The sequence below is a fragment of the Natrix helvetica genome (genome assembly GCF_964273705.1).
Source record: "Natrix helvetica genome assembly, chromosome: 2".
NCBI classification, from domain to species: Eukaryota; Metazoa; Chordata; class Lepidosauria; order Squamata; family Natricidae; genus Natrix; species Natrix helvetica.
This window is the reverse complement of record NC_138552.1, coordinates 122,004,491-122,020,725: the sequence shown is the minus strand read 5'-3', so window position 1 is coordinate 122,020,725 and position 16,235 is coordinate 122,004,491. Positions and strand designations below refer to the sequence as shown.

General features: G+C 40.9%; 2 protein-coding genes across 2 annotated transcripts in view; one reads left to right on the top strand and one right to left on the bottom strand.

Moving 5' to 3' along the window:
• ADARB1 (adenosine deaminase RNA specific B1) overlaps positions 1-16,235 on the bottom strand; it is a 117,546-nt gene that overhangs the window by 1,902 nt on the left and 99,409 nt on the right. The gene's annotated exons all lie outside the window — the stretch shown is intronic.
• Positions 1-16,235, top strand: part of LOC309387672 (uncharacterized protein) — a 166,465-nt gene that overhangs the window by 142,425 nt on the left and 7,805 nt on the right. The window contains exons 40-49 of the mRNA XM_081944381.1: positions 285-383; positions 992-1,042; positions 3,817-4,002; positions 4,368-4,501; positions 8,154-8,226; positions 9,033-9,104; positions 9,300-9,428; positions 11,506-11,604; positions 12,370-12,582; positions 15,091-15,268. Coding sequence (XP_081800507.1) covers positions 285-383; positions 992-1,042; positions 3,817-4,002; positions 4,368-4,501; positions 8,154-8,226; positions 9,033-9,104; positions 9,300-9,428; positions 11,506-11,604; positions 12,370-12,582; positions 15,091-15,268 — 1,234 coding nt within the window. The remainder of the gene's footprint in view (positions 1-284; positions 384-991; positions 1,043-3,816; positions 4,003-4,367; positions 4,502-8,153; positions 8,227-9,032; positions 9,105-9,299; positions 9,429-11,505; positions 11,605-12,369; positions 12,583-15,090; positions 15,269-16,235) is intronic.

Sequence of the window (16,235 nt, the reverse complement as noted above, 5' to 3'; positions counted from 1 at the left end):
CTCCCTCTAACTCTCAGGGAAGTAAGAGGGAGAGAAGTGGAAGCTTTCGATATTCTGGTAGTGTAGCCTGCCACAATAAAATACAGTTCCAGTCAGATTAGTGGAATCCATTTCCTGACCTGGCCCACCTCAAAGGGCTCAAAGAAACACAAAAATAAACATATATAAACCCTTCGTGCTGAAAAAACACTGATAGTAAACATAGAAGGGAAGCTTCTACGAATGCATAAATAACATATTTGTTTGTTTCTCAGCATGATGAGTGCTATATTCCTATGTTGCAGGTGACCCTGGAGCACAGGGCCCACATGGAACGGCTGGAGAAAAAGGTGAGCCTGGTTATGATGGAATCCCAGGCGCTCCTGGTTCAAAAGGCGATTCAGGTAAGACTTTTTACCTTCTTGGTTTTCTGATATTAAATATATGTGTTGTGTCAGATGTGGAGTTGTATAATAATTGTCTGGAATCTCTAAAGAACTTTGCAGTTTGAAAGGTTAAATATATAGCCAATGTTTTATATATACTATAAGAAACTGAATGGTACATGAGAAAATGGATGGAAACCATCTGCTGCTGCTGATACAGAACAATCTAAGCATATCTGGTTGTGCACTGTTTCTGCACTTATTCTCCTGAGCCCCCTGAATGTCATTCAGGACCTTCAAAGCCCCAGTATTTTGACAGAATGTGCTACTATAAATTACTTTGCACTTTTCCTTCACCTCCCACCTTTCCTCTATACATTTTTCTTAAGAAGGGTGCAAGATCCAAAGGGTAGAAATTGTCTGTCTGTATATCTATCTATCCAATTTAACTGCCACATTATGGAAAGAAGAGAACATTTACAAATATAAATGTTTTACAGTATGAGGAAAATTACAGGGTAAATGCGTAATTCTATTCTAAAATACGAAGCTATCACCTGATTGGACTATTTGGGGAACATACTGCATATTTCTCAATTTCTTAGATCCTGTGTTTATCTTTACAGGTCTTCCAGGTAGAGGATTTCCTGGAATTCCAGGTGGAAAAGGAGAAAGAGGTAATTTATTTAAAAATCAAATGTAAAGAATCCTCAAAGTCCATCTACTGTTTCCATTTTTCTTTCCCATTAGTGACATGTAAGATGTTCTGAACCTGAAATATTAGATTGAAATGCCCATTTGGAGTCTTATTTGCTCAAAATAAAGCAAAACATGCGTGTTTGATTTGTATTTTGAGCTTCGCACAAACTCTATGATCTCCTTCCATGCTCAGAACAAAGCTTGGCTTCTTGGAGCTCTGTTTAGAGTGTTTCCTGTATTGTAGTTAGACTTTTGTAGCGCATTGTTCTACCCCCCCAGTCAGACCTGAACAGCAGAAGGGATCAATCATTGACTGAATAAGAGGACTGAATAAGTAGGAAACTCCTACTACTACAGCTGCTGGAGTTTGTTTTGCTGGTGGGCATCTAGCAATCCCCACCTCCCCCAATTCCCACTTTTGGCTTTGCTGTTGTTTTAACTTTAAAGCAGTATGATGATCCTAGTTAGATGTAAAAGAGATTCACTCTCTCCTCTCCTTGTAGAATTCACCCATATTTATAGCTTCCCCCCAGAACCACCATCATCCCTCTATTTAAGTGTAAATTTGGGGAAACTTAATTCTTCTAACTGGTGACATTTTGTGTAGACTACTACTGATAACACTGCTGAACTGTTTTCAGGGGCCTAGACAGCTTTTTCTATGTAACCAAGACTCATCTTTATGGCTTCCACCAGCCCCCCCCCCCCCCTAGAGAGCTGGTTCCCTCTCCTCTCATAAAATCCCAGAAATCATGTCTGTTGAAATGACTACTTGAGCAGCAAGAGGGAATGTTAGGCATGACATAACAAGAAATGTACTGATGCCTCCTTGACCTTTCTGACTTGAAATGTCTTTTCCTATGAGAGGGCTTCAGGTACAACCACTCAAGAATGAGCCAGCAGTGTGCTGCAGTTGCCAAACCCCCCAACACAGTTCCAGGCTGCATCAACAGAGGATAGGATTATACTCACCAGAAGTGATAGTACCACTTAATACTGCATTGGTGACACCACACTTGGAATACAGTGTCCAGTTCTGGTCATCATGATACAAAAAAAGATTCTGAGACTAGAAAGTGTGCAAAGAAGAGCAATAAAGATGATAAAGAGTCTGGAGGCTAAATTATATGATGAATTATATGATGAATGCCTAAAGAACTAGGTATGTTTAACCTAATGAAGAAGAGACTGGGGGGGAGATATGATAATTGGCTTCCTGTATTTAAAGGGCTGTCACAGGGAAGAACTCGACAATTATTGTTCAAAGCACATGAATGCAGGACAAGAAGCAATAGGTGGGAGCCTATCAGAGGGAGATTTGACCCAGAAACAAGAAGAAATTTTCTGACAATGAGAACAATTGATCAATGGAAAAGCTTGGCTCCTGGAGTTGTGGGTGGTCCATTGCTGAAGATTTTCAAGAAAAGTTTGGACAACCATTTGTCCATGATGCAGTAAGGACACCTGCCTTGGGCAAGGAATTGGACTAGATGTCCAAGGTTCCTTCCAGCCCTATGATTCCTTGCAATGAAACTGAGCAGAGAAAGCTATACTGAGCCAGTTTCTCTTTGTTCTTTTTTCCTGGATGAATTCGAGAAGGATCTGGATTCTAAACTCACAGAGCAACTTAAAACTGGAGTCATGCTTCAGCACAAGCTTTTGGTGATGTCCAAATATTTATACTTGCCAGCCTTTGTAGTCCAAGGATGAAGAATGTATTTTCAGAAATGATAATCTTTCATCACTAATAAGCAAGTACTGGACCACATAACATCAGATTTGTCATTAGAAGGCAAAATCATGAAACTGCATTTCACCTACTTTGGCCATGACATGTGGGGAATTCACTGGCAAAAGCAATTATTTTTTGCCCTGTTTATAACATTTTATTAAATTATAGAATAATTATGTTTTGAAGAGTTAGTGGTAAAAGGAAACCGGGCTGTCAAAGAACATGGCTGGACACCAGTCAGAGCACAGAAAAACTGGAAGAAGTGTAGTGCAAGATTGGAAGACATGGAGAGACTTGGCCCATAGAATCACCAAGAATCGGACATGACTGAATGTATAACATCCTCATCATCCTCATCCATCTTGGAGAAAGACATTTTGTTTCTTGAAAAATAAATGATAGGAAGATAAATCCTCCACATCTTTGTTTTCCTTCCATATCCATTTTTCTAAAGTAAATTCCCAGATGCTCCACTTCAAATTTAATTCTGCCAGTACCAGTTTTTCTTTCCATAGCTTAAAGCACTTGTCAAATTAAACTATTTATCTTGGAGAGTTTTTCCTTAGGAAAATTAACAGTCATGCCAGCCAGCAATCTCAAGTCGTAATTCTCTCTTTAGCTGCACCATTATTATTATTATTATTATTATTATTATTATTATTATTATTATTATTATTATTATTATTATTATTATTATTATTATTATTATTATTATTATTATTATTATTATTATCCAAGTAGGCTTAGACCAGAAGCAGTTCAGCCTTCAACAGAGTTGACAGTTTAAATGAGAAATGAACCTTCTCTTCCTTCCTTCCTCCCACACTTCTGGTTCCTTGAAGTTTTAGTAGGGCAAGCTATGGTCACTTTTGAGCCCTATGAAATTATAATAATGCGATATCTTTGTTAGTCACTTGACTAAGTTCGTAGATATTCTTCTTAGGGATCAACTTGGGTATTCAGTGTTGTTGAACTCAGAATACCTCATCTAACCACAAAGCGGGTTGTTTTCAATCTTAGGTCCTAAAGGAGATGTGGGCTCTCCAGGGAGTCCTGGGAGTTCAGGAGTTCCTGGCACAAAGGGAGACATTGGATTTGTTGGCCCACAAGGTCCCCCAGGCCAACCAGGCATTCCTGGGTTACCAGGGAAGATTGGAGAGGGACCCAAGGGTGACCGAGGGCCCCAAGGGCAACCAGGGCTTCAAGGTAAGATATGGATCTGTTCTAGACAAACTAACCATCAATAAAATGACTGTTTTATTTTTAAGTAAGTTTGACTGAATACATTTATAAATACTTTATAAATACTACCTTAAAAATGCTGTCTTAGAGAAGAAGCAGGATTTTTTGTAATTGTCACAATGAAACCATAGCTTATTTCTCTATTATAGCATTTTTGTTTACTACAAATTTGTGAATATTAGATAAATCAATGGTCAGAACCCATATGACTGAAACTTTATTATTTGTTAACCCCAAGTACAGTCTTTGTTTTAAAGAGGACAATAACAAGCCATGTTTTATTGCAAAATAAATCTGGCCAAGAAATACTTTTTCCCTGTTTACTTTAGGGCTTCCTGGGCCTCAAGGATTTCCAGGAGTTTCAGGATTACCAGGAGGAAAAGGAGAAAAAGGAAGTCCAGGATGGCCAGGGCAACCTGGGCAACCTGGACCCAAAGGTGACTTGGGAATTCCAGGAATCCCTGTAAGTTAATATTACAGCCATGACTGATTGCTCTACAATTGTTACACATAGCAACATACTAGCGCAAGGAGCTAATGGATTTTCTTCTAAGAACAAGGCGCTCTGAATGAGGCAGTTAATACTTAAACATACAGTATATTTTACCAAATCCTAAACTTTCCATGGAATGGTGACCTCACGTGTGCATATAACATAAACAAAACCTAGGATAAGATGGAGTCATGTGGCAAGGCTTTTGTTGCTTGTCCCTTGTTGTGGAACAGTTCCACTTTATCACTGACTGAAAGGGCTTTCATACGGAGGATCACAAACAGCTCTAAGGATTATTCTCACCCACTGCTTGCTTTGACCTGAAGGACAGACAGACCATATACAGGTGAAACTCGAAAAATTAGAATATCGTGCAAAAGTTCATTTATTTCAGTAATGCAACTTAAAAGGTGAAACTAATATATGAGATAGACTCATTGCATGCAAACAAGATAGTTCAAGCCGTGATTTGTCATAATTGTGATGATTATGGCTAACAGCTCGTGAAAACCCCAAATCCACAATCTCAGAAAATTAGAATATTGTGAAAAGGTACAATATTCTACGCTCAAAGTGTCCCACTCTAATCAGCTAATTAAGTTCAGTAGGAATCACAATCAAAGACTGCTGACCTGACAGTTGTGCAGAAAACCATCATTGACACCCTCCATAAGGAGGGAAAGCCTCAAAAGGTAATTGCAAAAGAAACTGGATGTTCCCAAAGTGCTGTATCAAAGCACAGTCATGGAAAGTTATGTGGAAGGGAAAAGTGTGGAAGAAAAAGGTGTACAAGCACCAGGGATGACTGCAGCCTGGAGAGGATTATCAGGAAAAGGTCATTCAAAAGTGTTGGGGACTTTCACAAGATGTGGACTGAGGCTGGAGTCAGTGCATCAAGAGCCACCACACACAGACGGATCCTGGACATGGGCTTCAAATGTCGTATTCCTCTTGTCAAGCCGCTCCTGAACAACAAATAACATCAGAAGTGTCTTACCTGGGCTAAAGAAAAACAGACCTGGTCTGTTGCTTAGTGGTCCAAAGTCCTCTTTTCTGATGAGAACAGTTTTTGCATCTCATTTGGAAACCAAGGGCCCAGAGTATGGAGGAAGAATGGAGAGGCGCACATTGCAAGATGCTTGAAGTCCAGCGTGAAGTTTCCACACTGTGTTGATTTGGAGAGCCATGTCATCTGCTGGTGTTGGTCCACTGTGCTTCATTAAGTCCAGGGTCAATGCAGCCATTTACCAGGAGATTTTGGAGCACTTCATGCTTCCTTCCACAGAGGAGCTTTATGGGGATGCTGACTTCATTTTTCAGCAGGACTTGGCACCTGCCCACACTGCCAAAAGCACCAAAACCTGGTTCAGTGACCGTGGGATTGCTGTGCTTGATTGGCCAGCAAACCCCATAGAAAATCTATGGGGCATTGCCAAGAGAAAGATGAGAGACATGAGACCGAACAATGCAGAAGAGCTGAAGGCGGCTATTGAAGCATCCTGGTCTTCCATAACACCTCAGCAGTGCCACAGGCTGATAGCTTCCATGCCATGCTTATACTTTTCAGAGGTCCAATATTGTTCTATGTACAATCCTTGTTTTATCGATTGCATATAATAGTCTAATTTTCTGATATTGTGGATTTGGGGTTTTCATGAGCTGTAAGCCATAATCATCACAATTATGACAAATCACGGCTTGAACTATCTTGCTTTGCATGTAATGAGTCTATCTCATATATTAGTTTTACCTTTAAAGTTGCATTACTGAAATAAATGAACTTTTGCACGATATTCTAATTTTTCAAGTTTCACCTTTATTCCCTTCCTTTCTTTGCGTTAATCTTAATCAAGCCAGAGCTTTCATCCGTGATGGAAGGAGCTTGATAAAATGAAGAAGAATCTGAGCACTTCAAGAGCAGATGTTCATATATTTATCAAAGTACATACAATTGCAATCTAATTATCATTAGAAAAAAGAAAGCTCTGACTTAGCCCAAATCTTTTTATCAACTATTGGAAAGGCAACATTTCCTTACAGAGAAACTAATGGATCACAATCAGTGTACTATTACGGATACACCTGTGGTTTCATTTACTTTATTGTGAAGGAGGAACAAAACCTCACCAACATGTCAGCATGCAACAAAGTGCTTTATACTTCCAACAGTTTCATTCTGAGTCTCAAAAACTCATTTTGTCTCTGCTAAAGTCAAATACCTCTGAGTGAAAAATCTCAGATCTCTTTATTTGTGGCTCTTCCTGCAGCTTTCCTCACTTATTCACAAAATGGTCTATAATCATTATAGTTAATGTTCCGAATGAGGAACTAAAGGCAATTATTTGTTACCAGTGGCCCTGTTTGCTGGACTCTGCAAATTGGACACCTTTGCTTTTGCTGCATCTTCCTTTTGCAAGCAGATACACTTAATTAAATCCATTCCCTCATTTTAGCAAGTGATTGCCCAGCGATAGAATTACATTTGGATATCCAATTTGATGTTAGGTTCTTCCAATGAAGGAGAAAGAAGATTGATGTTGCCTTCCCCTCAGTGAATGAATTGGGTTCACTTCATAACAGCCAGTTTGCTTGGCAGAGAGAGTTAAGACTCAGAGTTAAGACTTCTAAACTGCTCTGTAGGATTTTCAGCCTTATTCTTCTTCCAGCAGAGCATATTATTAGCTACATCATACATTTAGTTAAGGATCAAGCAGCATTTCCTTCTATCTTTTTCAAAATGGGATGACAATTTAAGACACCCTGCTTAGTTAAAAATACCTATAACTTCCTTAAAGTGGAGAAATCTTTCAATTTTCAGCTACTTGGCAGATTTGGTGGGAGACGTCATGCTGTTTCTTCCTTTTACCCATCTTATTTCAAGTGTTGATCCCATAGACAAGAATAACAGTTAAGAAATAAAAAGGTAAAAGGGATTAAACACACATACACACACACCAAAAGGAAAAAAATAAAGCATTAAAAGTGAAGAACATCAGGGAACTTAGATTCAGAGCTGTTCATCCATCACCATCTGTAAGTTCAAGTTTAATTATTAATTTCAGTTTTGGCTACCTGGAAATGGCAGGTACTGTACTCCAAAATCCCCATAGAAATCCCTCACACTGTGCTTTCCAGTTAATTAAGTAGAGTGATAATATGCCTTCCAAATAGCACATGTGTATTTTTCTTTGCTGGTCGATCTTAGAAATAGATAAGTTTCTTCCAATCAGGGAGTACAAGAGGACAATTTCAAGAAACATACCAATCACAATACAGTAGAATAAAAATCCATATAGGAATACTCCTGATCTGCAAAGCTGGATTTTAAGGAATCTAGATAATCCTGTCACCTTGAATAATATCTGAAGCAGTGAGGAATGTTCTAATTTCTCTTTGTTTAATTTTTTAAAGCCTCCTGTGTTCTCATTCCCTCTGGTTTTAATTCTTCGGATATGAGCCGAAGCCACTGAGGTGATATTTTTCTTGCTGTGTGCAATTCTCATTTTCTCTCTTATTTCGAAGGATTGCATTGAGTTGCATGATATTGTTATTTTAAGAAATTAGCCATTCTTCTGTCAAACTGCTTAAGCACCAAAACTGAGGGGTTTTTTGTCTTATCCAGGGCAGTCCTGGTTTCCCTGGAAATTCTGGTCAGAAAGGTGACATGGGACCTCCTGGAATTCCGGGTCCTCAAGGTATGAGAAAAAAATATTGCTGGGTGGGTGTGGCCTTGGTGGGTGTGGCCTAGTCAGCTTCCTGCACCATGGGGAGAGGGCGTTTTTGCCCTCCCTAGGCTCCAGAGGTTTTTCTCGAGCCTCCAGGAGGGCAAAAACGGCCTACCCAGGCTCTGGAGGACCTTCCCAAACTTCCAGTAGGCTCATTTTTCACCCTCCCCACCTCCATGTACGCCCTGCACTTACCTGCATCCAAAACGGGCCACGTGAAGACTCCAGGGATGGGAGAGATGGGCAGGGCCATCCAGGAGTGGGATTTGGGGGTTCTCCGTACTGCACAGAATCTTAACCAGAGATTCTCCCAAACCACTGCAAACCCCCAGCAGCCCACCCCTGCTTTCAAGCTTTGAACACTGACACAACCACAGCCAGAACGCTTGCAGTACAGGCAGGATAAAGGGCAGAACATTTCAAATTTGGAAGAATTTAAATCTGCTTAGTTGAAGTCATGATATATTTGAAATCTATCTACTAAGACAAATGGAGCAATTGTGGCTGTGAGGGATAAAATGCCACATACTGTTTCTCGGTCCTTCGTCTCATTAGTTGTGTGTGTGAGGGGGAGCTTTATCCTTTACCTTAAACAAATAAGAAGGAAACTGATGATGAAAGGATTAAAAAGAATGAAAAGTGAATAAAAAAGTCAAGAAGTATTGGATAATAAGGGTAAAATCAATGGGACCATTGGGTATGTTGGGATGAAGAATTTAAAAATAGATAAAGGAAGAGTTTCCCTTGGTAGCAATGAAAATTTCCTTTATTTCCAGGTCTAAAAGGTTCTTCAGGTTTTTTTGGATCCAAGGGAGTACAAGGTGACCAAGGGTTTCCTGGAACTAAAGGTTCGTGTTGGCATTTTTTATTTCAGATTTGATCATTTTGAAAAGAATTATTGAGAAAAAGTTGAAATAACTTGGTGAAATCCACCCAATCTCTTTTTTACATTTAAAGTCCCATAGAAGGTGTCCTTCTGATCCTTTTATTTCCTGACCTCTCTGGATGTTGGCTTAATGTGCTTCTTGCTTTATCCCTGCCAGGTCTGCAAGGCCCACCAGGTCCTCCAGGCCCTTTTCAACTTATGAAAGGTGAACCAGGCCCACCTGGTCTTTTAGGCCCTGCTGGCCCCAAAGGATTTCCTGGTTTTCCAGGACCAAAAGGACAACAAGGTAAAAGGATGAAATCACTTCTTGAAGTAATTGGGAAGACTACCTCTTGCTCTACCAAGATGTCTTATATGTCTTATATGCACTAAATCCAGACACTGTTAATAGGCTTTGCAAATTGGATAGCTGCTTTAATACAACAGGGCAAAGTTATATTTTTTTGTGGTAAATGTGGGCCTCTTGTGCTTCTGTGATTTTCCCCAGTGGAGGCTCTACTATCACTAACAACCTAGAACTAAAGAGAAATATCCTAACAGTGAGATCAATTTATCATTGGAACAGCTTGCCTTTTGAAGTTGTGGGTGCTCCATCACTGAAAATCTTTAAGAAGAGTCTGGATAGCCAATTGTTTGGAATCATGTAGGGCCGTGATGTCAAACCTATGGCACATGGAGCCATATTTGCTGGCATGGCAGCCTTCAGCTCCGGCGCGCATGTGCGTGCCAGCCAGCTGATTTTCAGCTTTCCGGAGGGCTGGGGGAGGCCGTTTTCGTTCTCCCCAGGCTTCAGGAAAGGCTCCAGAGCCTGGGGACACTGTTCCCTCGAAGGTGCACGGCTGTGCGGCTGTGCAGGTAGCAAGAAAACACCGCGCAGCAGTTTCCAACTGCCGCGCAGTGTTTTGTACTGTCACAGGCGCTGGAGGTCCTTTGCAGGCGGCTAGAACTGGCCGTCTGCAAAGGACCTCCCCGGACTTGTTTTGATGAGCGCAGGGTGACTGAGTTCAGGAAAGCAAGCCCGGGGAGGTCCTTTGTGGGCGGCCAATCCTAGCTGCTTGCGCCCTGCACTGCGGCGAAAATAAACCCCCAAAGCCTTTTCAAAGCTCCCGCCGGCACCTCCCCCTCTGTTCGGAGCACCTGAGCTGAGCCCCGCGTTCCCCCTGCCCCCTGCCCCCTCCTCCTCTGCTGTGCTTTTGAGGAGCCATGAGGCCGCAGGAGCCAGTAGGAAGGCGGCGGAGGGGGCGGGAGCAGGGGAAAAAGGCCTCATGGCTTCTCAAAAGCATGGCGGCGGCGGAGGAGGCGGCAGGGGTAATGCGGTGCCCAGCTCAGGTGCTCCGAGTGGAGGAGGACGCGCTGCCGCCGCTGCCATGGGCGGGGACACCAGCAGGAGCTTTGGTGGCTTCACTCCAAATGTGGTGGTGGAGGAGGAAGAGGAGGAGGCAGCTGTTATTCTGGCAGGGGCTTGTCGTCGGCATCTTCAGTGGCAGCCCTGCCCCCTGTGAAAAAAAACAAAGATGGAGCAGATCCACACATATGACGTCGCCGCAACATGACTAGAGGAGGAATTCTGGGAGTTGAAGTCCACAAGTCTTCAAGCTGTCAGGTTTGAAGACCCTGGGTTTTTTTTCTAAAGGGTTAGGGGTGCAAGGGTCTTGCAACTTGACAGCTTTAAGACTTGCATGCTTCAATGCCAGAGTTCCTGAGCCAACATGACTGGAGGAGGAATTCTGGGAGTTGAAGTCCACATGTCTTAAAGCTGTCAGATTTGAAGACCCCTTAGGGTTTTTTTTCCTAAAGGGTTAGGGATGCAAGGATCTTGTAACTTGACAGCTTTAAGACTTGCGTGCTTCAAATGCCAGAGTTTCTGACCCAACATTTTGGTTGCTAAGCAGGAGCGTTATTAAGTGATACTATATAACACTTTTAATTAAGCGGGTACCTTGAATAAACATAACTTTGAGTTTCAAATAATACTGATTTTGTTGTTGTCTTAGGTGACACCTGTGAAAAAAATTCAGGTGCTGCTCAGGCATAAAAATGTGCCACTCAAACACTATACTTTTCTGCTTGCACTGAAAAAAAATTAGAGGGAACATTACCTGGGGAGGGCAAAAACTCCGCCCTTTGCAAGGGGGATTGTGTGCGCACACACGGGAAGTCGCGTGCGCATGTTCGGGTGGGGGCACACAATTTTGGCACACCTTTAGAAAAAGGTTAGCCATCACTGATATAGAGTCCCCTGCTGGAGCACGGAGTTGGACTAGAAGACTTCCAAGGCCCCACTCTTTATTCTTTTATTCATCATCATCCCTATTTTTCATGACTGGAATTCTATAAGTGACTGTGCATTTTCATTTCAATAGGTGTAACAGGACCTGCGGGTTTGACTGGCCCCCCAGGAATTCAGGGAATTGACGGCACACCTGGTCAGAAAGGAGAAAAGGGTCCTGTGGGTCCTACAGGCAAGTCTGATTATATTGCTGTAGCCAGCTTAATAGCCTCATAGTAAATTCAGCGAAGGGCATTTTAAGATGATAAGCTTGAGAGAAAGATCAATTTTCAGGAGAAAAACAATTGTTAAGAAATTGGTGAGGTGGTTTGTCTTTAAACCATGTTAGTCTATGGCTCTGAGAGCGAATATTCTCCCCCACCGCACCTCCAACACAAAATAAATATACCGTTTGAATCCTAAACAAGTTTATTCTGAAGCTCTGACTTTGTAGAAGGGGACCTTGAGCTTGGAAGCAACTCAGGCAAAGCAGCCAGAATGCCTGCAAATGTGCTCAGAGGTTTTGGCTATGTGGAAGATATGGGATGGCTAAAGCAGAACCAAGACTGCAAAAAATGGCAAAGATTGAGCTGTACTTGAACATAATTCCATATAATAAAAGTTTGGGCAGAGACTGTTTTGGCTTCATCTCCAGGAGTATCATCCTACCAAATGAATGCAATGAAGTAAAGCTTTAACTCTTGGGTCCAGGTCTGTTCTCCATCTTTGAAATTAAAGAAATCCTTTATTCTGTTTAAACACATTCTGATTTGAGTAATCTGACTTGTATCAGATCATATTCCAAGATAAAATTGAGAATTTATAAAATTAGAGATTTGTAGCAATTATAAAATATACTAGGACTTCATTGATAATAACTGAAATCAAATCATGTCATCAAGTTAGAGATACAGCTCTCTTTTCACAATGTCAGTGCTCTTATCATTGTTTCTGATAGGTCCGAGAGGCTTTCCTGGTCCCCCTGGTCCTGAAGGCATGCCTGGGGTGATGGGTCCACCGGGCAGACCCTCTATGGCTCATGGTTTCCTTGTGACCAGGCACAGCCAAACCACAGAGGACCCCTCCTGTCCATTTGGGACAAGAGTCATGTTCTATGGATATTCTTTGCTTTATGTACAAGGCAATCAACGGGCCCATGGTCAGGACTTGGGTAAGCAAGCACAGAAGGAATCCTATAAAATGAGTATTTGTTATATTAATCCATCTTACATTTAAAAAGGGCAGCATTTTATGCTGTTTTTATGTTCATCAATTGTTTCATAAAGATGGCAGAGAAATCAATCTGGTTCATATATTTCTATAAACCTACTCAATTCTGGATATAATCTGTATGAAACAAATATAAAAGTATATTTGTGAACATCATGCTTTTCAAACACTTGTAATATGTACATGTGTATATCAATGAAAATTATTCCCAAAAGCATGTATGAAAAAGAAATAGCATAAAAGGAATGAGGGAAACTGCATATAAAAACAATTCAGGCTTGAAAAAGTCAATGTTTGCGTAGACATTTTTTTAATGGAAACTGATGCAGAAATAGTCGGAAACAAACTGATGGTCAGCAAAATTGGAAAGTGACACACAGTCCCTCGTGTGGGACAAGTGATACCATCAAGCCTCAGAGTGAGGCAGATGCTCTGATAGTATCTTGAGTAATAAAAGAAAGTGTTCAAGGCACATACGCCTCGCAAAGCTGAGCAAAGTTTCTTTTTCAGGTCATCTGAAATAAGGATGTTTCTTGAGGGTAGTGATGTTTCTAAATCTATGTCAGGTTCAGAGATTTTTATTTTTAATTAGACTTTATGCACCTTTATGGAAGCTCTCTTCAAACTCATAGCTATAGCTCAACACAGCATTCTATTTTGGCCATGTGGCCATTTCCCCTCCACCTCTAACTCTTGGTGGTGTTTACAAGTAATACTCGACTTATGACCACAATTGAGCCCAAAATTTATGTTGTTAAGTGAGACCTTTGTTAAGTGAGTTTTGCCCAGTTTTACAATCTTTCTTGCCACAGTTGTTAAGTGAATCACTGCAGTTCATAAATTAGTAACTCTGTTATTAAGTGATCTGACTTCCCCATTGACTTTGCTGGTCAGACGTTCACAAAAGGGGAGTCACATGACCTTGGGACATTGCAACCGTCATAAGCATGAACCAGCTGTCAAGCATCCAAATGTAAATCACATGATCATGGGGATGCTGCATGTGAAAAACCGTACATGTTTTATTCATTTAACTGTGAAAAAATGTCATGTCACTTTTTTCAGTGCTGTTGTAACTTTGAATGGTTACTAAATGAATTGTAAGTCGAGGACTACTTGTATTTTACTCAGATAATGTATGGAGACCAAATCTATCCTTCATTATATATTTTACTACACTCTGAACTTTTCTTTCTGCCCTTCTCTCCAAACATCCCTTATTCTCAGAAACATGATTGTAGCTACTGAATGTTCAGAGAAGTCTAGTTCTCTTTGAGGAGTCCTTGATGCTCTCTGAGCTTGCTTGTTTTCTTGCAGATGTTTCATTACCCATGCTAGGTAACATCATCAGTGCTAGTTCTATTTCAAAAGGCCATTTGAGTTTAGAAAGAATAAATACATCTGGGCAAAATAGTTTCTAACTCCATTTCCTCAAGGTGCTGCATTCTTGAAACCTACCAGCCTCTTAATAAGCAGAGCAAAATGCTTTTTATTTGCTTAGACTAATTTCAAAACAAATTTCCTATTTGAGATATTCACAGAGAACCCACTAAGGTAGTGATGGCGAACCTTTTTGGCACTAAGTGCCGAAAAGGGAGTGAGCGCTCGTCAGGGATGTGCTGCCAAAGAGAAGCTGCCAAGTGGGCATGCGCGTGCCGGGAAATGAACTTCCAGTTTCTGGCACGTGCATGTGCACCAGTCAGCTTGTCTTCAAGTTAGTTGCATGCATGCATGTGAGACGATCAGCTGGCCATCCTGCATGCGCACAAAAATGGAAACTGGAAGACCAGCTCTTCTTGTTTCTGGCATTGCCGAATGCACAAAAAACAGCTGATCGTTGCCTGCACATGTGCACCAGAAACCTGAAAGAGGAATAGGTGATGCCATGCCTGCCAACCGACATGGCTCCGTGTGCCACTTTGGACACATGTGCCATAGGTTTGTCATCATGGCACTAAGGCTTCAAGGCATACTTTTTGAAAGTATCGTAACATTGATAAGTTCCCCACTGTCTTTGGAGGAACCAGATTCCTTTATTCTTTTCTGTCCCTGTGAATGTCATTGCTTTTCTGTATTCAGCAAAGAATGGTGTTTGTGTGACTTTGCTCACTTTTTACTCCGCAAAAGAAGAAAAATTCTGAAGTCTTTTTACACTTTGAATCTCCAACAAAGTTGAAGGAAATAATCCTAGCAGATACCAGGCCACATCAATAACATTATACCTGCTATGCAAACATCAGCAGGACACAAGCCCACACAATGTAGATTTAGCCATTTCCATTGCTACAGCTTGAGAAAACTACCTGGATGCATTCAGCCCTGCCACAACCACTACATGAAGAGCATTTCTTGTTTAGCCCTTCCATATACTACAGTTGTCCCTTTCTACATATTTCGGTGTTACATAGAATGAGTGATGGAGATTAACCTGCCACTTTTGGTTTTTCAGGCTCTGCTGGAAGCTGTCTACGTAAATTCAGCACAATGCCTTTCCTATTCTGCAACATTAACAATGTCTGCAATTTTGCTTCAAGAAACGATTATTCTTATTGGTTGTCAACCCCTGAGCCCATGCCAATGAGCATGGCTCCTCTAACAGGAGACAGCATCAGGCCTTTCATCAGCAGGTAGGCACCAGAGTCACCTGAGGAATTCCTGGCAGATCCAGGTGTCAAAAAACCTGATCCCCAACTAATATGAAGATCAGATTGGCAGATTTTGCATTTCTTCCACTATTGGGACCATCACAAATAGACAGTTCAAAAGCATCATGTGTTTCAAATTCTTGGACAATATTTGCAGTTGTTGTTTGAAGATGGAATTCTATCTCTTGATCAGTGGGAATTCATTTTCCATAAGATGATACTTCCATAAGAAGATCTGTCTTTTATTCCTAAAAAAACCTCCTCGACTTATGACCACTGGCTTTTTAAGTGAGTTTTGCCCCATTTTATGACCTTCCTTACCACTGCTAGTAAGTGAATCATTGCAGTTGTTAATTACATGGTTGTTAAATGAATCTGGTTTCCCCATTGATTTTGCTTGTCAGAAGGTCGCAAAAGTATTCACATGTTCCTGAGACATGGCAACTGTCATAAATACATGCCAGTTGCTAAGAGTTGGAATTTTGATCATGTGACCACAGGGTGCTGCAATAGTTGTCAGTGTGAAAAACGGTCATAAGTCACTTTTTAGACCTGTTGTAACTTTGATCATTAAACAAATGGTTGTAAATAGAGGACTACCTGCATTTATTTGCGGTCATAGCCCTAATAGTCCTTAGGTCTGAAAACTGTCTCTACAGAGGAACAGAACAAACTTTTACCTTGCTCCTTTTTCATATGAGAAATTCTATTGAAACTTTCTTTGTTTTCTTCCTTTCCCGGAGAATTTTCTTCATTTTTTTTTCTTTTGGAAAAATGTTTGTCCATCACAAATTTCAGGGAGTTGTTACTTTGTCTGCAGTAGTCTGGACCATTAAGATCAAGCATTCCATTTCTTCTGCAGCCTTCTATAACACTGAATTCCTTAAAGAAATGTATACCTATTTAGATCTAATTTGACATCACTTTTAAATATTGCAGATGTATTTTT